This window comes from Myotis myotis, unplaced genomic scaffold, assembly GCF_014108235.1.
Source record: "Myotis myotis isolate mMyoMyo1 unplaced genomic scaffold, mMyoMyo1.p scaffold_m19_p_5, whole genome shotgun sequence".
NCBI lineage: Eukaryota > Metazoa > Chordata > Mammalia > Chiroptera > Vespertilionidae > Myotis > Myotis myotis.
Window position 1 is genome coordinate 89,131,918 of NW_023416357.1, and position 22,707 is coordinate 89,154,624.

At 34.9% G+C, this 22,707-nt stretch overlaps 1 protein-coding gene across 11 annotated transcripts in view; it reads left to right on the plus strand.

Moving 5' to 3' along the window:
• SMG1 (SMG1 nonsense mediated mRNA decay associated PI3K related kinase) overlaps nt 1–22,707 on the plus strand; it is a 108,834-nt gene that overhangs the window by 31,273 nt on the left and 54,854 nt on the right. For 7 of the 11 annotated variants that reach the window (XM_036309660.1, XM_036309657.1, XM_036309653.1 and 4 more), the window contains 20 exons: nt 1,087–1,242; nt 3,199–3,335; nt 4,291–4,349; nt 5,324–5,537; nt 7,737–7,862; nt 8,271–8,343; nt 9,481–9,578; nt 12,017–12,190; nt 13,941–14,165; nt 15,645–15,746; nt 16,387–16,656; nt 18,134–18,264; nt 18,426–18,587; nt 19,208–19,326; nt 19,787–19,874; nt 19,964–20,065; nt 20,490–20,630; nt 21,183–21,382; nt 21,995–22,191; nt 22,351–22,512. In XM_036309660.1, coding sequence (XP_036165553.1) covers nt 1,087–1,242; nt 3,199–3,335; nt 4,291–4,349; nt 5,324–5,537; nt 7,737–7,862; nt 8,271–8,343; nt 9,481–9,578; nt 12,017–12,190; nt 13,941–14,165; nt 15,645–15,746; nt 16,387–16,656; nt 18,134–18,264; nt 18,426–18,587; nt 19,208–19,326; nt 19,787–19,874; nt 19,964–20,065; nt 20,490–20,630; nt 21,183–21,382; nt 21,995–22,191; nt 22,351–22,512 — 2,936 coding nt within the window. Of the gene's footprint in view, nt 1–1,086; nt 1,243–3,198; nt 3,336–4,290; nt 4,350–5,323; nt 5,538–7,736; nt 7,863–8,270; nt 8,344–9,480; nt 9,579–12,016; nt 12,191–13,940; nt 14,166–15,644; nt 15,747–16,386; nt 16,657–17,916; nt 17,997–18,133; nt 18,265–18,425; nt 18,588–19,207; nt 19,327–19,786; nt 19,875–19,963; nt 20,066–20,489; nt 20,631–21,182; nt 21,383–21,994; nt 22,192–22,350; nt 22,513–22,707 lie in introns of those variants that run through there. The other 4 variants (XM_036309652.1, XM_036309656.1, XM_036309659.1 and 1 more) reach the window with 4 other exon arrangements.

Here is a 22,707-nt window from a genome sequence, read left to right on the forward strand (position 1 = left end):
TGTCGACTACCATCTCTTCTCTAGACTTCTCCAAAGTGCGTTTTATTTCTATTTCTATTTCTATTTATTTATTTATTTATTTCTTTATTTATTTATGTTTAGAGAGGAAGGGAGAGGAGGGTGGAGAGAGACAGATTTGTTGTTCCACTTATTTATGCATTCATTGGTTGATTTTTAAAAAAATATATTTTATTGATTTCAGAGAGGAAGAGAGAGGGTGAGACTGATAGAAACATCAATGAGAGAAAATCATTGATTGGCTGCCTCCTGCACACCCCCTACTGGGGATTGAGGCTACAACCTGGGCATGTGCCCTTGACTGGAATTGAACCCAGAACCCTTCCTTCAGTCCACAGGCTGATGCTCTGTCCACTGAGCCAAACCAGCTAAGGCATTAGTTGATTCTTGTGCCCTGATTGGGGATCAAACTCACAACCTTGGCATATCGGGTTGACGCTCTAAACAACTGAGTTACCTGGCCAGGATTGTCCCAAAAGATTTTTTTGTTTTTGTTTTTAGGTATTTTTATTGATCTTTTTAGAGAGAGAGGAAGGAAGAGGTAGAGAGAGAGAAAAAAACAACAACAACATCAGAACATCTATTAGCTGCCTGCCCTCCTGCACTCGCCTGCAATGGGGTCAAGCCCGAAACCCAGGCATGTGCCCTGACTGGGAATTAAACCTGCAGGCTTTCAGTGCTTGGAATAATGCCCAACCAGCCAGGGCCTAAAAGTTTTTTTAAATTTATCTTTATTGTTGAAAGTATTACAGACCCCCCCTCCCCCATCCCCTTGACCTCCTCCACCCTGCTCCAGTCCCTTACCCAGGCCGTGGGTTATGCATATAAATTCATTTGTTAATCTCTTCCCGCCCTGAAAATCTGACTTTAGTTTGCATTTCTCTTATCTTCTATTGAAGTTATTAAAATGAAATTAAAAGATGGTTTCAAGGCCAGCAGCGCAGGGACAGGTAAGAGAAGCAAAGGCTGGTTGAACTGTAAAGTAGGTAATAAGATCCTGAACTCTCAGGAATTCATTGAGTGAAACAAAGAGCCTTATTTAAATAACGTAAATATTGCTATTTTTAGGTGGTTACAGTGTCAATGGAGGATCTGGGGAAAATACTTATGGTCGGAAGTCGTTGGGGCAAGAGCTGAGGGTTAACAATGTGACCATCCCTGAGTTCACCAGTGTTCAGCATGGCAGTCGTGCATTAGCCATCAAAGACATGAGGAAATCACAGGGTAAGACTGGGCACACTGCGGACCACACACGTGTTCCACAAAGACCTGTATCTCCTCTTTTCCTAGATACCTTATTTTGTACTAATACCTTGCATATGTGTGAATTGGTTAATTTACTCTGAGTTGAAAAACCTGTGCACGCAATAATATTTTTACATTCCTTTTCCTGTGAATTGTTTAAGAGTAAATTCCTGCCAGAAAGTTTTAATACTTTTTAGAAGAGAATTCTGTTAAAATAAGATTGGAAGACTGGGTAAGATTTTAAAGAAAGGGTTTTCCTGATTATTGTGGCTATTGAATGTGTACAGTGGGCTCTTATTGCTGCAAGTCTTTCCCTAATGCCTACGGGGGATATGAGTATACATGGAGTGGACCCTTTCTGAAGTTAAATGCAATCATGCCTCTTTCTGCCTTATAACACGAGCCTCAGTGAATATAGATAAAGTACCCTGAAAATTCAGGGGATTAGAGGTAAAAAAAATCTTTTTTTTCCTACAAGAGAAATTTATTGTATTGGTAAAACTGAGTGTGAAATCAAGATTTCTGATTTATATACTTTGTTGGAAAGAGTTACTCTTTGGACATTTAGTTTATGACTTGTTCCATTGGGGGGTGTGTATGTATGTGTTATGTGGATCTTGGTGCACATCTTTGTGCATATAGCTTTTGAAAAATGATTATTTTTGGATAAGTTTCCAGAAGTAGAATGCTAAATAGGAGGTTGTACTGTTTCTAAATAGTGTTTGAAGTCTTAGACTTACGTATGATAGAAATTGGAAAGCGACTCTAACGCTCTTAGTCTAATTTCTTTCTCCTCCCAGACTCTGAGTTAGGCAGTTGGCAGAATTGTAAATAGAATCTAGGTTTCCAGTCTGGTATCCTAATGACATATTCTGTATTCATCCTTACTGAAATATTCAATGGGCTAGGGATTTCAGAAATTCTTATTTCTTGTCTCATATGTTGTAATTTATTGTAGTTTTTCTTTTGTGCCTTAGAACTGAAACTGTCAGACCCTTCGATATGGTTTGTTAATGTACATTGGTTAATTATAATAAATAGCACAGCTGAAACTTCAAAAGAAAATTTTAGTATTTAAATGCATCTTTATTATTGTCAAACATTATTTGAGCATTCCCACTTGTTCTTGTCATTAAAAAGTAAAGGGAAGAAAGTTTCTGATTTGCCACTTTCTGACTGGCAGCATACCTTGCACATAGTAGGTAATAGTGTAACATGATTTCAATTCATCAAAACTTTGTGCTAGGAAAATGATCATAATGTGAACAAGTGGCTCTGAGCCTCCCAGTGGGATACCTAGGTGAGAAATAGAAGCATATAGCCTGTATTCTCCCTGGTTGAGAATTTACCCCTAACCTATTGAAGTCTTTTACCATACCCATGCTCTTTACTTGGAAGTTGAAATCAGTTTGGAACAGATCTGAAGAAAACAATTTCTAACCCTTTTTTAAAATCTTTAAAGTCTTACCCAGTCTCCTAATCTTATTTTAACAGAATTCTCAGTTAATCCTCTAGAACAGCGGTTCTCAACCTGTGGGTCGCAAACCCTTTGGTGCTCAAATGACCCTTTCACAGGGGTTGCCTAAGACCATCCTGCATATCAGATATTTACATTACGATTCATAACAGTAGCAACATTATAGTTATGAAGTAGCAACGAAAATAATTTTATGGTTGGGTCACAACATGAGGAACTGTATTTAAAGGGCCAGAAGGTTGAGAACCACTGCTCTAGAATGAGGTTTTTCTCTTCTGAGGGTCTGTCATGTTTACAGCTGTCTGCTGGGGCTTGGTTTATATAGTGATGAACAAAAGTGTGATGGGACCTGCTTTCATTGTCCAGCGGACTATAATTTTTTATGTACTTTAAAATATTTGGGATATAATTTTACCCTTATTTATACTCGATGGATAACAAAATGTTTATATTCACAGAGCGATCGATGTCTTACTCTGATGAGTCTCGACTGTCGAATCTTCTTCGGAGGATCACCCGGGAAGACGACAGAGACCGAAGACTGACTACTGTAAAGCAATTGAAGGAATTTATTCAGCAACCAGAAAATAAACTGGTAAGTATAGCGTGCTTGGAAATGTTGGTAATTTTTGTGTTTCCATAATAAACTAGGTAAATGCTATCCAGAGTGGTTTAAGAAGGGAAAAGGTTTGCTTCTAAGGAGCAATAACAGGGATTTCTTATTCCAGATAAATTTGGCCTGTATTATGATGATCTAGAATTTGATGCTCCTATTCTGTAATTTATCTACTGTTGTTGGATCCACATTGGTTCTGCAGTAAAGTGCTTTTTAATACATGTATTGTGTTGTCCTCGAATTTTTTTCTGTGTTTCAGAACAGAATATCTGTTGTTTTTCATATGTGAAATTGGGGTAGGGGTTACATATTTTGTTCATGGGTAAGTTTGGTCTGGTGACCAGGACCAAATAAATGGAAAAATTCTTTCAAGGACAAAATGTAGGAGCAGTTACATATTTCTCTCTACCTCAAGTAATTCTCCTAATGTTAAATTAAGAATTTGATATGAAGTAAGAGAAAAATTAATGAGAAATTGTATGGTGAATCAAATAATATTTGATTCAAAGCAAGCTTCTCCCCCAATCCCCAAATTTTATTAAATTTTATTATGAAAAATTATAAATATACAGAAAATTGAAAGAATTTTATAGTAAACATCATATGCCCATCATCTAAATTCTGTCATTAACATTTTACCATATTGCTTTATTATATACTCATCTCTCCCTTCTAATTCATTTAAAAAAAATGCATTTCAGAGTAAATTAAACAAGCCTTTTGAGTTTTTTACCCTCATTGATGATCATGGCTCTGTTTTATATGGATAAATTTTTTTCATAGTCTGAAAAGAAACTTGTAATATTCCTGAAATATGCTAATTGGGGACTGTGAGCTGTTGTCCAATTATAATTTGGAAGGGGACACAAGAAAAAGTACACAATGTTGTTCTTAAATGTACAGGAATTTGAAGTTTTTATAATTTTTTTTTAAGGTACTGGTTAAACAATTGGATAATATCTTGACTGCTGTACATGATGTGCTTAATGAAAGGTAAGTAACAATGGTTAAATTTAAAACGTAAGGTATATTTTTTTGAAATCATTAAAAAATAAACAAGATAAACCCATTGGTTTCATTTATGAACATCTGTTTAATGTTTCACTGGATTCTCTTGTCATCTTTATCTGTGTTAAAGTATTTATATGTTAATAACCATTGACTGACTACAAATGGAATACTTGAAAGGGAATATAATTTTTTAAAAATTTGTTAACTGAATAATTGAGGATTGACATATAGAGTGACATAAATTCTTAATGCAGGCATGAATGAATGAATGCAATTAACGTTTATAAACTAGAGAATTTTGAAATTGCTTAGAGAGTAAAGGTAAAATGGATCTTCCTTTTTTGGGCAGCTCAAACCTAGTCTATGAGGCTACTTGGGGTTCTCCAAAGGCATGCAATCATTTATTTGTATGGTGGCTTCCAAAGAATTGCAGTGTTGGAAAGCACCCACAATTTATCTCAGCAGGTCATGAACCTTACTGTTTTATTTTATATAGTTACCTATTATACTTAAATGAGTGTTGTTATTCTTTTAAGTTTATTATGTTTAACTTAGGAATTTCCTATTTTTATAGCCCTTACATAGTGAACATTATATAGTATATAGTGTGTTTTATCTAATCATTTTTTGCTGCCTTTTTCTGTGAATCATTTAGTGAAGCTTGAGATGGAATTGAAAGCATGAATTTTAGTATTTTTTGGTTTTTCCTTACTGTTTGTAAGTAATTGAATATGTAAAAGAAAGTCCAGTGTCTAATTAAGGTGCTTTTGGGTACTGCATGATAGAGAGAATAGAGAATATTTAAAGTGAATAAAATCTCAACCTTTTATGTAGTTTGAATAGAATTTTTAAAAAAATCATTTAAGACATTCTTTTGTAAGATATTGTCATTCTTATCATCCTTGAAAGCTTAAGCTTTTTGTGTATTTTGTTTTGTTTGCATAAAATAAATACAGTAGCAAATTGCTTCAGGAATTGAGACAAGAAGGCGCTTGCTGTCTTGGCCTTCTTTGTGCTTCTCTGAGCTATGAGGCTGAGAAGATCTTCAAATGGATTTTTAGCAAATTTAGCTCATCTGCAAAAGATGAAGTTAAACTCCTCTACTTATGTGCCACCTACAAAGCACTAGAGACTGTAGGAGAAAAGAAAGCCTTTTCATCTGTAATGCAGGTAAGATTGGGGGAAGGGGGTGTTTGATGATGTGCTTGGAAAGAAAATTGTCTTTAATACATGTCCTACGAAGGGGAGCTTGAAAAAAGGAAATTTAGAATAGAGCTATCTACTGATAGTAAATGTGATATAAGTAAAATTCCTCTTTTTGAATTTGAGTAAAGGACACATTAAAGATAGCCTTAAAATAAGTTAGGTTTCCCACTCCCCACCCCTCTGCTTTTTAGAAGCTTTCCTTTGAATTTGTTTAGTACTAGAATTATTTGCAGGTTTTAAAATAGGAACTTCATGGAATAGGAGGGGCTTCACATTTTTTTGAGGGAGACAAAAAAGTATGAACATCACAAGTCATACTAGGCTTTTTTAGGTTTGATAATATGTCAAATATTCTTATTCCAAGTGATGTAAAATAATTGTGTATAAATTAATATCAGTCCTACTTTATTCTGCCTTTTTAAAGGATGCATTTTTTTCCCTTGATTATAGAGGTCATGAAGAAAATTTTTGAAAAGATTAGAAAATTATCTGTAACTAAACAGCATAACACCAAAAGGGCTTATCCTACTTGTTTGTTTGTTTTAATTGATTTCAGAGAGATAGGGAAATGGAGAGAGAGATAGAAACATCAGTGATGAGAGAGAATCATGGATCTGCTGCCTCCTGCACACCCCCCAGTGGGGATCAAGCCTGCAACCCGGCATGTGCCCTGACTGGGAATCTAACTGTAACCTCCTGGTTCATAGGTCCATGTTCAACCACTGAGCCACGCTGGCCAGGCTATCGTATATAGTTTTTATATTATGAACTTTCCCCTAAATATTTATTTTGAAACTTTTAAAGTCCACAGGAAACTTCAGTATAGTGAACACTATACATCCTTTACTTAGATTTGTCACTTATTAACATTTTGCTACAGTTATTTTATTTTTATACATACACATATACTTTTTTGCTGAATCATTGGAAAATAAATTACACATATTATGACAATTTATCCCATAATGCTTTGACATGTATCGCCTAAGAATAAGGCTATTCGTATATAACAAAACTATAATTAATTTTATTACATAATACAACCTATATTCAGATTTCTACAGTTACCTCTGAGATGTCTTTTATATCTTTTGTCTTACCTGACCCAGAATCTCATCAAGATTCATGCGTTGTGTTTGGTTTGTGCCTCTTTAATCTTTCTCAGAACAGTTCTTTGTAACTTTTTGTCCCCCTTATTTTGTAGAATGATCTACTTTCTGGGCTTGTCTGATTATTTCTTTCTGATTAGATTTAGTTTAGACATTTTGGTCACCAATACTTCATAGAAAGTTTATACTTACTATTGCATCACACCAGTAGGCACATAACTTCAAGTTGTCTTATTCTCTGAGATGAAGAGTTTGATTACCTGGTTGAGATGAAGACTACTAGGTCTTTCCATTGTGAAGGTTTATTTTTCTCCCTTTGATTAATCTGGGCATGATGTTTTGAGACCTCCCGGGTATCCTGTTTTTTGGTAATATTTCAATGATTTTTTAGCATCCATTCATGTTCTGTCTATAGATTATATAACATTGGCTGTTGCATAATGTTTGTTTTCTAATTCTAGCATTTCTATATTTATAACATTCTTTTGTAAAGACAAGCTTTCATTTTTGGGGGAAAAAAGTGGCTTTAAATAGCTGCAAAATATTCTATGAGTAGTATGCCATCTATTTATTTAAAAGAAATATGTAGTGATAATATGAGCCTGTAAGTCACTCATGAATTGGGGCCATGTTAATCTCTAAGACATTCTAGTTTGAAGCATGTATTAATATTTTCAAGCATAAACTGCTCTCTTTTTTTAATTAGAAAGTAATTGTGGTATTTTTTAAATGTTCCTAAGCACATATTAGTTTTTGTATTTGAAATGTAATCACATCAATGCATTAAAGAGAGCACTTAGGAATAATGTAAATAGACGTTACTTAGAAATAATTTTAACAGACATCAAACAGGAGAAAACAGTATTTGTTTCCAGCCTAATACCTTAGTGGAATGAAATGTTTTCAACTTTTTTTGAGCTAAAACTATAGAACTTATTTTCTTTGGTATTATAGTCAGATTTGGATACAGTCACTATTAAATAATGAACCTAATTTGCTTGTTTTCTTCCTGTTTTGTTGAATGTTCATGGCTTGCAAATTTTTTTTTTTTTAGCTTGTAATGACCAGCCTGCAGTCCATTCTTGAAAATGTGGATACACCAGAATTACTTTGCAAATGTGTTAAGTGCATTCTTTTGGTAGCTCGATGCTACCCTCATATTTTCAGCACTAACTTTAGGGTGAGTATCCCAATCCCCTCTTTTTTGATGATGGAGTGAGAGATTGATTGCATGTATAAGGACCTGGGAACTCAAGTAGAATACAAAGTTTCTGCTCCTTTGAGTATAATTAAGTGATATTCAAGGATCCAGGATTGAATGGTGCAGCATTAATGTTTTTATAAAAAAATACTATCTATTTTCTGACACTCATGCCCTAAGATATTTAAAGAAAAATAATATTTTATCAGTGTCATAAACAAAGTTCCATTTTCCTCTGGCTGCCCTCTCCCTTTTTCACTTTAAATGTCAAGTAGGTAGACAGTAGATGTCCTTTCTAGGGCCACTTACTCTGAAATCATCCACAAGTGCAATAGTAGTAAGACCTTAAATTTAAATTGCTTGGTGCCCTTCTCTGTTTCCATCCAGGATACGGTTGATATATTAGTTGGATGGCATATAGATCATACTCAGAAACCTTCGCTCACACAGCAGGTGTCTGGTAAGTGGTGCAGCATATACCAATTATGTAACTATTGTGGGAAGGAGCACTGATCCCTCAAAGACTAGCTATTAATTGTTTCATAGGTACAGTTTGGCTATTATAAATGAACATTACTTGTTAGGTAATTTAGCTTTTTAAAAGAAAATTGTGTACTTTGTAGTAGATAGGGAGAGTCCAAGTAGAGATTATAATGCTCCAGTAAGAAATTGAAAGGACTTAACTAAATCCTTTGTGGCATGTGCTGGTAGGAGGGGATATAATAGTGGTCATATCCTGAAATATAGAACAGAAGGTCCTAGATATTTGTGACTTGTGTTGTTTTGTTGTTTTTTTTTTTAAATTAAAACACACACAAACATGGATTAATTTAGAAAATTGTCATAAATGATAAAGAAAAAAATTTTTTGAGTTTAAGTGAATGACTAGCAAGACTCACTTGGGCACTTTAGCCCATTCTAAATGCTATAGTTTCTCTTATTTGGTGCAGTAAAATTTTGAAAATAAGGTGCAGGTGAATCTGGTTCTGTGTCATTTATTCTGGGGAAATCAGTGCATACCTTTGGTGGCTAGCTGTGGCCCTAGGATAAATAACCAGGCTGGTTGTTGGTAGGTTGTGGCATTTTCGTCTAAGCCAGTGATAGCGAACCTATATGACATGCGTGTCAGAGGTGACACGCGAACTCATTTTTTTGGTTGATTTTTCTTTGTTAAATGGCATTTAAATATATAAAATAAATATCAAAAATATAAGTCTTTGTTTTACTATGGTTGCAAATATCAAAAAATTTCTATATGTGACACAGCACCAGAGTTAAGTTAGGGTTTTTCAAAATGCTGACACGCCGAGCTCAAAAGGTTCGCCATCACTGGTCTAAGCGATGTGTATAGTGACAATATGGTTATTAAATCTGCTGAAAAATAAGGACGTGAGATACATATTCTGGAGAACATTTATTTTTGCAGCATTTAAAAGATGTTGGTTAATCATGGTTAGCATGCTTAATAGTTAGTAGTCCTGGTTTTGTGATACAGGTCGTGTTTTAAGAGTTGGAAAGTTGAAAACCAGAAAATAAGGCTCTCAAATATATTTTTTATTTGGATTTTTTTTTTTAAACTTTCTTATATGATTCTTAGGGTGGTTGCAGAGTCTGGAGCCATTTTGGGTAGCTGATCTTGCTTTTTCTACTACTCTTCTTGGTCAGTTTCTAGAGGATATGGAGGCATATGCTGAGGTGGGTATAGACAAAGTTATTTCCTAAAATTTTGGTTAAAAAAAAAAAACATTAACCAATGTCACCCCAGTAAATTCAATAAAAAGGAAAAAAATAAATTGCTACCAAAACAAAAAAATCTTAAAGTGCTATATTTATTTTAAAATAAGTCAGACCACCTGACATTTGAACAGGAATTATAGGCCCATTGCCAATGTATTATTTTTCTTAGATGAGTTTTTAAGTTACCAGCAGAATTACTGAAAAGACTGAAAGAAGAATTGTAGGCCTGATTTTGCAAAGCTTGAAATCATCTTGGTAGCTGGTAGCTTTCTGAAGACATTTTCTGTAGTTCACTCTTATTTTTTGTTAACTAAAAGAGACTTAAAAAGTGAGGTGAGGCCTGGCTGGTGTGGCTCATTTGATTGGAGCGTTGTCCTGTGCACTGAAGGGTCACTGGTTTGATTCCCAGTTGAGCAAGTACTCAGGTTGTGTGTTCTTCCCTGGTGGGGGTATGTATGAGAAACCGATTGATCTTTCTCTCTTCTCTAAAATCAGTAAAAACATATCCTCTAGTGAGGATTTAAAAAAAAAAAAAAAAAAAAGGTGAGGTGAATTGTTAAAAGTATAAAAGCCCCTGAAGACTTTCCTCTTACATGATTGGAGATTGTAGATTATACTTTGGAGGACAAGACTTGGTTTCTTCCACCAACTTTTGCAGCTGTACAAGTGCTTGTAGCAGTTTTAAGGGTGCTGCTGAAGTCTCTGTTACTGGTTCTTGGCTTTCCTGGCCCTACTGTTACGGCTTAAACCTGCTGTTATTTGACTGAATCTTTCTGGGTTTCTTCCCTACTCAGATCTACAATAATTCTTTTTTTTTTTTTTTTTTTTTTTTTAAATATATTTTATTGAATTTTTACAGAGAGGCAGGGAGAGAGATAGAGAGCTAGAAACATCGATGAGAGAGAAACATCGATCAGCTGCCTCCTGCACATCTCCTACCGGGGATGTGCCCGCAACCCAGGTACATGCCCTTGACCGGAATCGAACCTGAGACCCTTCAGTCCATAGGCCGACGCTCTATCCACTGAGCCAAACCGGTTTCGGCAGATCTACAATAATTCTTGTTTGGTGTTCAAGCTTCCATTAAGATTTAGCTTCATATTTTTGTTATACCTTGGCTACTTCTAGCCAATAAGAATTCACTGCATTTTTTAAAAATATTTTTTTAATTGATTTCAGAAAGGAGGAGGGAGGGAGCAAGAGATAGAAACATCAATGATGAGAGAGAATCATTGACTGGCTGCCTCCTGCAAGCTCTACACTGGGGGTCAAGTCCGCAACCCCAGGCATATGCCCTGACCAGGAATCAAACCGAGACTTCCTGGTTCATACGTTGACACTCAACCACTGAGCCATGTTGGGCAGGCAAGAATTCACTACTTTTTTTTTTTTTTTAAATATATTTTATTGATTTTTCACAGAGAGGAAGGGAGAGAGATAGTTAGAAACATCGATGAGAGAGAAACATCGATCAGTTGCCTCCTACACATCTCCCACTGGGGATGTGCCCGCAACCCAGGTACATGCCCTTGACCGGAATCGAACCTGGGACCTTTCAGTCCACAGGCCGACGCTCTATCCACTGAGCCAAACCGGTTTCGGCGAATTCACTACTTTTAATGGCACCAGTCTACTTGCCCCCTTTCAGAGAAAAGCTAGGGAATATTTTGTTTCCACATGTTTCTTTGCCCCCCATACATTGGAAGTCTTTGTTCCTCTCCCACCTTTCAAACTGATCTGCCTCTCTGAAGCCACTTATTCTAGTTTGCAGAGACTCATCCCTTTAATATCCATAAAATCTAATTCTCTTTTATTATGTGATTGTTTAATTATCAGTAGTGCTATATTGGTTCTAGTATCCCATTTTTTACTAATCTTTTCCTTTTGAATATATCTTATTTCTGCAACTAGATTATAAATCTGGGAACCAGATTTTATACTTTTTACCCCCCCCCCCTCCTCCTTCTCTCCCCCCCCCCTTCTCTCTCTCTCTCTCTCTCTCTCTCTCTCTCTCTCTCTCTCTCTCTCTCTCGTGTGTGCATGCCTCGTGTGTGCATGCATAATGTTGGTGTGGGGTACTTATTATTTAGTTGAGTATTTTGAATACCTGGAATGAGATTTTACCAAAAAACAATTTAGGAATGGCAACAGTTTTGGCTTCATTTATACCAACATAAAACTATAATATATGTACTACAATTCATTTTTTATCAATACCTCTCTGAATTGGTACAGAGGTTATTTCCTTAATCTACTGAGGTTAATATTGGCTTATTTAATTAGAAGTAAAATCTACTTTTACAACTAGATTCATGTTTCCTTTTCTCATACCTCTTTATTTGTAAAAATCTATAAAGTGTCTTACTTAAATAAGAATGCTGTGAATTCACTTCTAGGACCTCAGCCATGTGGCCTCTGGGGAGTCAGTGGATGAAGACATACCTCCTCCTTCAGTGTCATTACCAAAGCTGGCAGCTCTTCTCAGGGTATTTAGTACTGTGGTGAGGAGCATTGGGGAACGCTTCAGCCCAATTCGGGGTCCTCCAATTACTGAGGCATATGTAACAGATGTAAGTGTCTTTAGGAGTTCTTAGTATTATTCAAGAATAAAATTGTTTTATATTATAAATGCTTCTGTTTACCTGGTATTCTGTTATTAACCCTTAATTTATTTAGCATGTATGTATTTGGCTGCTTTCTTAAATAGCCAGGAAAGTTGGGAATTCTACTATATTCCATCCTACTCCTACTTCCTCCTTTCTCCACATGAAAAAAAGGCCACTGTGAATTTTAAAATGTCCATGAACTTTTTTCTGTTAGGAGATCCTTCATTGATCCCATTTATTCTTGGTTTTGAACATATATTAAGATTTTTTGTTTTTTAATAATTATTATTTTACTTTTAAATTACTGAGTCTCCTTTTAGTTTTCAACATACTAAAAATAGCACACTATAGAGAAAGCCTCAAAAAATAATTTTCTGTGAATATGACAGGATGAAACGACTTGATAGGCTGACATTAAAGGATATAAAGATATAAGGACTTAAAATGTGTAGAAATCTGAGGCCAGTTATAAGATTGCCACACTTCTGCAGCCCCCAATATCAGCTGCACTATATAATGTCTGGTGAGTGGGTCAGCATAATAGACATAAGACATGAACCCCATCATTATACTCTACTTGAATAAGAAGGGAGAATTGTGTGATACAGCAAAAAAAGTTAAATAATTAAAATTTTACTGTTTGGACAGAACTCTAGTTTTTATGAGCATTTACTTTTGGTGAACATATTGCTAGATAAAATAGGACATTAATTATGTTTGTAATTCTTGGTAAGTTATTTGTGCATTTGAGCAGAAATGACTGATCTTGAAGATAATTAAAACGAGGATGTTGATAGTTTAAACCTGCTCAAAATGGTTTAATCTTTGTTTCTTTGTAGCTATCTCAAAGAGGTTGTTTGATGACTACTTCAGTGTTGAAATATGTTAACTCAAATAAAAAACAAAAGGAATATAATAGTATTCTAGGATAGTTATAGATTAAATGTATTATTTTATGAAGGTCTTTTAGTCCTTTTTAACCTATACATAGGTTTTAAAAACTTATGGGTAGTGGTTGTTGACTATTACAGAAATATTTTAGAGCTATCTTTGTGTCAATGTGTTGTTTTTCCCCCCAAAGTTATTCTTATTAGAAATTTAGTACATTAATATTGATTATTATAGTGGGGGTTTTGATTGTAAACTACACGATTTTCATAATCTTCATGTAGGTATCATATGCTATGAATGAGAATACTTTTCTTTCAAAAGAGACCATCAATACATGAACTTTCATAAGCTAAAGGTGACTTAAATGTTCCATTTTAAAAGGGTCTCTAGGAGTTCTAAGTATTGGTATTGATTGTCCAAAGCCCAGATGCTAAATTACAAAAAGTTATTCTCATGGCAGATTATTCCAATGCTGTTAATACTGTTCTAAGTTCTGGTGTGTTTTCATGATTATAAAGATTCTGAACTTCAGCCATTTAGTGATATTGGGTGCATAGGAAGCTGGTAGAATGGAAATAGAGGATGGCAAATTCCATTTCCTGTCACAATAGTACTATAGAATTTTTTGGGCAAGATCATTTTTGTGTATTGTACTAAAAATACCCTTATTATTATTCAATCTCTGAGAACTAGAATATTAAGAGACTACTGACAAGACAGGCAGTTAATTTTCAGTTGAAACTGCATTAAATAGAAAATATTTTTTTGCTCTGTGGAAGCATGTGAATTTTTTTAAAAAGCTGCTTGTTTTCCCCATTTGCAGGTTCTATACAGAGTAATGAGATGTGTGACGGCTGCAAATCAAGTGTTTTTTTCTGAGGCTGTGTTGACAGCTGCTAATGAGTGTGTTGGTGTTTTGCTCGGCAGCTTGGATCCTAGCATGACTATACATTGTGACATGGTCATTACATATGGATTAGATCAACTGGAGAATTGCCAGACTTGTGGCACAGATTATATCATCTCAGTCTTGAATTTACTCACATTGGTATGTGAATTCTTTTTTGTTGCTTTTTAATATGTTTTGGTGTATTCAGGCCCTAAAATTTAAATTGATATGGTTGTTTGGGGGCTTTTTTGAGCATATTAGTCTTATTTATATAATCTAGTTTGCTTTTGTCCCTAGTATCTATTTACTTTTGGTGTTTGATGGCTCATCTCAGTGTAGATATATTCCTTTTTTTTTTTTTTATGAAACATCATCCTTCACATGAGATTATCTATAATATCTTGATTAATACTATATAAGAGAAGGTACTTGGTAGCTATTTTGAAAGACCTTGGTATGTTTTGTTTCCCATATGAAACTTATAGTTTTAATTGTTAACCATAAATATTCCCCTTAACCTTTTATTGTTAATAATATAATGAATTTCTACATAACACTACTTACTTTCTGTCATTAGAAACACATGGCCCATCTAGTTTCATCTAGGCCTTTGACTTCCCCCTCTTCCTTGCTGTCCCTCCATCCCCAACTGGATTATTTTAAAAGCAAATTCTATATGATATTTTGCTGAACACATCTACCACAGCTGCACTTCCCTTTGCCAGTGTAAAAAAAAAGAGTCTTAATGTTAAATTGAAATTTAAAGTATAGGAGATAAAGCCTTGGCTGGTATGGCTCAGTTGGTTGAGCATTGGCCCATGAACCAAGAGATCGTTGGTTCGATTCCTGGTCAGGGCACAGGCCTGGGTGTGGCCTCAATCCCCAGTAGAGGGACGTGCAGGAGGCAGCCCATCAAATGTTTCTCTCTCCCTCTCGCCCTTCCTCTCTCTCTTAAAATTAATTTTAAATTTTTTTTTTTTTTTTTTTAATGTATACCATTGCCTGGCTGTTGTTGCTCAGTGGTTGAGCATTAAGTTATGAACCAGGAAGTTAAGGTTTGATTCCCGTTCAGGGCTTATGCCCCGGTTGTGGGCTCAATCCCCAGTAGCAGGTGTGCAGGAGGCAGCTGATCAGTGATTCTTTATTGATGTTTCTATCTCTCTCTCCTTCTCCCTTCCTCTCTGAAATCAATAAAAATATATTTTTAAAAATGTATAGCATAGCTAGATATAGATATATTATATGGTATTTTTTAATAAATGGATTTTTTTTCAGAGCAGTTTTTGGTTTACAGAAAATTTACTAACTAAATTTTATAGTTTAGGGTTCACTCTACATTCTGTGGGTTTTGACAAATGTGTAGTGCCATATATTTACCATTATAATATCATATAGAATAGTTTCACTGCTCTAAAAAATCCCATGTGCTCCACCTACTCCTCTCTTCTTCCTTCCTCTTAAGACCCCAACAACCACTGACATTTTTACTGTCTCCAGGGTTTTGTCATCTACAGAGTTGGAATCGTATAGTATATAACCTTTTCAGATTGGCTCCTTTCATTTAACAGTATGCATTTAAGGTTCCTCAGTGTCATTTTGTGACTTGATAGCTCGTTTCTTTTTATTTTATTCACTTAGATTGTTGAACAGATAAATACAAAACTACCATCATCATTTGTAGAAAAATTGTTTGTACCATCATCCAAACTACTGTTTTTGCGTTATCATAAAGAAAAAGAGGTAAGTAATACGTTCATAATTACTCTTTTTAATTTAGGTCATTAAAGAGTTTGGTTAATCTTGTTTATAGGCTATATAAATGAATTGACAAATATTTGATTTAGAATATAGTGATTATAATGATTGTTTTAACTTGGTATTTGTAGATTACAGTGCTATATACCTTGATGAATGATTGCCAGATATTCTTTTTAGATTTTCATTAGTTTTCATTAAATTGGTTGAGAACTATTGTGTAAAACTCCATTATTACTTTCTCAATTGACTCCATATCTAAACCACTATAGACTTTCTAAGTAGATGTAGTGAAACCAATCTTAATAAATTCTGTTTGTATATGTGCTTTGACACTGGCTGTTTTTTTTAAAATGTCCTTTTAAGAAATTTCATATGGCCAGTTTTAATTTAAAATTTCCTTTCTATATAGTAAAGACTTATTACAAAGAAACTTACTGAAGTGTGTAGGTTCCCAAAAGGTTGGGTTTTTTGAAATTAAGATCTTTAGTGTTCTGTATAGTAAATTTACCAATCTTAAATTGATTTGCATTATCACCATGTGTGGATAGTAATTTATTTTCTATATAATTATAGAAGATTTGTTTTCCGTTGAATCGTTACTTTCCTGAATTCTCTTTTTCAGGTTGTTGCTGCAGCCCATGCTGTTTATCAAGCAGTGCTCAGCCTGAAGAATATTCCTGTTTTGGAGACTGCCTATAAATTAATTTTGGGAGAAATGACTTGTGCCCTAAACAATCTGCTACATAGTCTACAACTTCCTGATGCCTGTTCTGAAATAAAGCACGAGGCTTTTAAGAATCATATATTCAATGTAGACAATGCAAAATTTGTAGTTATATTTGACCTCAGTGCCCTGACTACAATTGGAAATGCCAAAAATTCACTAATTGGGGTGAGTCTCTACTTGTAATCACTTTGTTTATCTACATTGAATTCTCTTCTTATTGCATATTTATGAATTTCATTTAATGTCATGTCAGTGCATCTACAGAATCCCTATGGAACAAATGGCCATATTTAGGACATGCCTGAATAATTTAAATTAACGGGAATATTTTTTTGCCATATTTTTAGCTCTCTCTCCTTCCTTTCCTTGACAACTTCTTGATAAGATTTCTAAAATATTTGTTATATTTCATAGAAAACTTTTTTTATGAATTTCTCCCATTTACTTTAACATGCTTATAGAAAAGTTGTCAACATTTTCCACAGCTCAAATTTATATAGTTCTTTTGTGTGCAGCCCTTTCCTCCCTTGGTACTTTTCTCCCCCTCTTGACTAAAATCAGTGCTTACATATGGCCTCACTTTTTGGCTGCTTTTTAGGAATATATATGATTTCTTTGGAGAAAGAATAACAGTTTCTTTCCTTTTAGTAATGTGAAGTAACCCTGTTTTTTCTTTGTAATTATTGCTACAGTTTATAGATTTTTTCTAGTGGACCTTGCAGGATTGAAAAACATTATTTCTAATAAAGAGTAATGGCATATAACTAAGATTATGCTTTCTAAGAGAAGGGAGGGAAAAAAAAAATCAAGATTTGGATGTTTATACTTGCATGCTGTTCATATTGTTAGGTCAGATTGCCTCATCTCTATCCTTCCATAGCTATTCCTTCCCTCACTGCCAGTTATGGCTTATGTTGGAAGGCTACAGTAGACTCTTCCTTTCTTTACACTTTAAAAATTTGTTGTGTAATTCACATTGTATACAGATTTGAGGAGGTTTATGTCCTGCTCTCTGGGAACAAGGAGAAGGGGATAGAGCAGTCAGGTGGAATGGAGCATTTTAGCATGTAAAACGCTTAGGGTGGCAGTATGTTTTTTCTCAGTGGGCAGGGCATTTTGCCATTTGCAATATATGAAAAATTGAGGAAATCCAGTGTATTACAGTAAAGGGTACAGAGGGCTTTGTTTAGGCCAGGATCGATAAACTATAGCCCATGGGCCAATTGTTTCCTCTTTGTAAAAAAAATCTTTATTGAAGCATAATTTACATACCATACAATTTCCATTTAAAATTTCAAGTCAATGAATTATAGTATATTTGCAGAATGCAGCTATCACCAAACACCTGTTTTTGTAAAGAAAGTTCTATTGAAACACAGCCACTCATTTGTTTTGTCTATGTATGTCTTCTTACTCCATTGGCAGAATTGAAGGGTTGGACATTGCAATGGAAGTGTCATATGGCCCCAGAGTCTAAGATGTTTACTCTCTTATCTTCACAAAAGGTGTTTGCTAACCCCTTCTTGAGTGTATTAGATTGTTTCCAAATTTAAATGTCATTTTAATTTTATAATATGTATAGACATATTTACCTTGGTACATGTATTCAATGAGTCAAACACTTTCTTTTGTACATCATCAGATGTGGGCGCTGTCTCCAACTGTCTTTGCACTCCTGAGTAAGAATCTGATGATTGTGCATGATGACCTGGCTGTTCACTTCCCTGCCATTCAGTATGCAGTGCTTTACACTTTGTATTCTCATTGTACCAGGTACTGTATGTACAAATATTCTTAAGAAGAAAAATTTTTTAAAGGGCTAGATAGGCCCTTTAAAGTACAGTTTTAAAAAAATATGTGCTGATTTAACTTTGGAATTGCTTGTTTAAAAAAAAATTTAGAGATGAAAAGATGATCCGAACTTTGTCTTCCAGGCACGATCACTTTATATCTAGTAGTCTTAGTTCGTCATCCCCGTCTTTGTTTGATGGAGCCGTGATTAGTACTGTAACTACAGCTACAAAGAAACATTTCTCAATTATATTAAATCTCCTGGGAATATTGCTTAAGAAAGATAATCTTAACCAGGACACAAGGTAACCGAGTAATATTTTATGTTAACACTTCCTAACTTTTTACTTATTTTTTAAAAATATATTTTTATGAATTTCAGAGAGGGGAGAGAGAGAGAAAAAAGAAAAACATCAATGATGACAGAGAATCATTGATGGGCTGCCTTCTGCACGCCCCCTACTGGGGATTGAGCCTGCAACCTGGGCATGTGCTCTGACCAGGAACCGAACCCAGGACCCTTCAGTCTGCAGGCCGGCGCTCTAGCCCCTTGAGCCAAACCGGCTAGGGCACTTTTTATTAATTTGACTTCATGATTTGAGAGTAAGGAATGAAAATTTTTGAGTTGGGGTAGAGCAACTTCTTCATTATGAAGCACTTCAAAATTTGGTATTATTGTTTAATCTGGGATTTCTTATTCTTTTTCAAAAGAATTATGTGAACCCCAACATTTTATGGATAAATATTTTAGATTTTTTAAAGGCATGCAATTTTTGACAAAGGGATTTCTAAAGTTTTAACTCCTGTTTCCTGTTGCTTGAGATATTTTAAAAAAACACAAAATAAAACTAACGTAAGAAGAGGAGATATTTAACATTGATTTTGTCTTTCGTAATGTAATATCACTGTATATTTTGTATTTCAGGAAACTGTTAATGACTTGGGCTTTGGAAGTGGCTGTTTTAATGAAGAAGTCTGAAACATATGCACCTTTATTCTCTCTTCCATCTTTTCATAAATTTTGCAAAGGCCTTTTAGCCAACAGTAAGTTTCTGTGCTTCTTTTAATTTTGTCAACACTTAACAAGGGATCATTGGTAATGGGAGAAAGATAGTCATTTAGTACTTCCATGTCCTGAAATGTATAATCCCTATTTTAGTGAGCGATGTATAATTTTTTTTCTTCATTCTTAATATGTCAAAAATAAGTAATTTTAGGTGTTTAAGTAGTTGTCACATTTTAAAACTTATGTGATGTTATGTTTCATGAACTTTTGAAATTTTCCTCAAAAAAACATTTGGGTAAAGACTAGCCACTTTACTAGTAAGTGGATTTTGTTGAACTATCATTTTCTCAAACGTTAGTGCCAGTGAGAATTCTAGGCAAGGGCAGAGCCTACTCCATAGTAGGCCCTCACTGTTTGTTGAATGTCAGAAAATTATGATATGCTGGCATAGAAATTCTTTTGGCAAGATGAAAATAACTATCTTTTAATTTTTAATAGCTCTTGTCGAAGATGTGAATATCTGTCTGCAAGCATGCAGCAGTCTCCACGCGTTGTCCTCTTCTTTGCCGGATGATCTTTTACAGAGGTATGGACTAAAGATCCTATCTTTTGACCCTAGCCCTAGTAACTTGGAAATATTGCCACACCTGTATCATCTGTTTCATTTTTTCATAGGTGTGTTGATGTTTGCCGTGTTCAGCTAGTCCACAGTGGGACTCGCATTCGACAAGCATTTGGAAAGCTGTTGAAGTCAATTCCTTTAGATGTTGTCCTGAGGTATAACAGTTTTGTTGGGGCAAAGACATTCCACTATGTTTTTACTGCCTAACATAGTTTAGGAAAAGATAAGTCACCTATTAGTGAATTAATGTCGTATCTTGTATGGCCCTTCTCAGTGATTGAAGAGAGATAAGCTCACGATAATTAGTGTAGAGTAATTCATGTAGTGCCAAAATGTGTTTCTTAGTATTTCAGTTACTTGAAAAAAACTAAACTGCGATCGTTTATTGTTTTGATTAAGTTAATTTGGGATGTTTAAGTACCAGAAATTTAATAGTTGTAATAGCATTCTGTGTTTTAAAGCCTCAATTTTATTTTTTTACTTACAAATTTAGTTATCAAAGAGATGGCCCATTTATAGTATGTACTAACCTTTTAACTAAACATTTTTCATGACAGTGACTTTATTTTCTGTTTACAGCAATAACAATCACACCGAAATTCAAGAAATTTCTTTAGCATTGAGAAGTCACATGAGTAAAGCACCGAGTAATACATTCCACCCGCAAGATTTCTCTGATGTTATTAGTTTTATTTTATATGGGAACTCTCATAGAACAGGGTGAGGTATTTCTTTGACTCTTTAACTGGGGAAAGTAACATATACTTGAATATCTTGGCCCTACGCCTACTTTTAAGGAGAAAATGTCAGGAGTGGTATAGAAAATGATATTATAAAATGGATTATTTTAGTTTTCAGTAGGAACCATTGCTTTGAAATTAGCATCTGGATAAAGAAAAATGGCCTTTGAAATTGAGAGATGAAATGTGGTTGACAGTTAACTGATCTAAACTTGTCATCAGTGCTTTGAGCAGGGTCTAGGGGAATAGACATTCTGGAGATGCTTAGTTGGAGAGAATGTTTTAGCCTGATAACCAGGTTGTCTTTGAGCCTTTTACCCTAATCATCCGTCCATACCATACCTCCATCCTGTTTTGACTGTAACAGACCTCTGCAAAATAAGAGGTGGGGGTATAATGCTTCTCAAACTTGCAGTTTTTGCCTTTTTGGATTAGGAAAAATTGTAGTTCCCTACTTCCATTCCCCTTGTAATTTTATTATTATTAAAATGAAGTTGTCATTGTCTGTTAAATATGAAACTACTTTTCCCAGGAAGGACAATTGGTTAGAAAGATTGTTCTATAGCTGCCAGAGACTGGATAAGCGTGACCAATCAACAATTCCCCGCAATCTTCTAAAGACAGATGCCGTCCTTTGGCAGTGGGCTATTTGGGAAGCAGCACAGTTCACTGTCCTTTCTAAGTTGAGAACCCCACTGGGCAGAGCTCAAGATACCTTCCAGACAATTGAAGGTAATTGACTAGTTCTTTGGCAAACATTGTGATGTAAATACTTTCAAGCCTTATATTAAGAAATTTGTCTTTGTTAAAACAAACATTTGAGAGTATGATATTTTTCCTTTTAAGTTTATTTTTTAGACTATTTTGTTAGAATAAGCTTTCATTGAATAATTGTGTTGGCAACAACATGGTTGTCTGTTTTTGTTTAAAAATTTAAGAGATTTGCCCTGGCTGGTTTGGCTCAGTGGATAGAGTGTCGGTCTGTTGTCTGAAGAGTCCTGATTCCAGTCAAGGGCACATGCCCCGGTTGTGGGCTCGATCCCCAGTTGGGGATGTGCAGGAGGCAGCCGATCAATGGTTCTCTCTCATCATTGATGTTTCTATCTCTCTCTCTACCTTCCTCTCTGAAATCAATAAAAATATATTTTTAAAAACAGTTAAGGGATTTGTATGGAGAAAACACTTTTCCCCAAAAATGAAAATTGTTTTATATTGAGAGTTTTGTTTTTAAATGATGGCTATACAGAGGAAACTTGATACATGTGAATTTGTGAAATTATCTCCAAGTACTTCTGCACTTTTTAAAGATTTCTTTTAAATATGGAATGTTGTCTTTGCTTTTAGGTATCATTAGAAGTCTCGCGGCTCACACATTAAATCCTGATCAAGATGTTAGTCAGTGGACAACTGCAGACAATGATGAAGGCCACAGTAGCAACCAGCTTAGACTTGTTCTTCTTCTGCAGTATTTGGAAAATTTGGAGAAGTTAATGTATAATGCATATGAGGGATGTGCTAATGCACTAACATCCCCTCCCAAGGTTGGTTTCAGTGGGCTAAGTGTTGCTCTGTAGCAGTTTCATGGTTAAACCTGGTGGTGGTGTGTAGAGCCGACTTCACAGTAGACTTATATATTTGTTGTATGTATGTTTGAGACATTTGAACCTATAATTTGAACCTGTTTTCTTTTTATTCTAAAGGTCATTAGAACTTTTTTCTATACCAATCGTCAAACTTGTCAAGACTGGCTGACTCGGATTCGACTCTCCATCATGAGGGTTGGATTGTTGGCAGGTCAGCCTGCTGTGACAGTGAGACATGGCTTTGACTTGCTTTCAGAAATGAAGACAAATCTATCTCAGGTAAAGTGGTGTGTTTGGAGTTAATTTTAAATCTGTTGGATAGAAAAACTTGGGTTTAATTCCTTTGCTATTATTTAATTAATCCATGGCTAAAATAAATGAACACTTTTATTCATTTTCAAAGTTTTTGATCTAATGTTTCATAAAAGCAGTAACTTCCAAAGTCACTTATTCATATTTTTAGACTTAGAACAT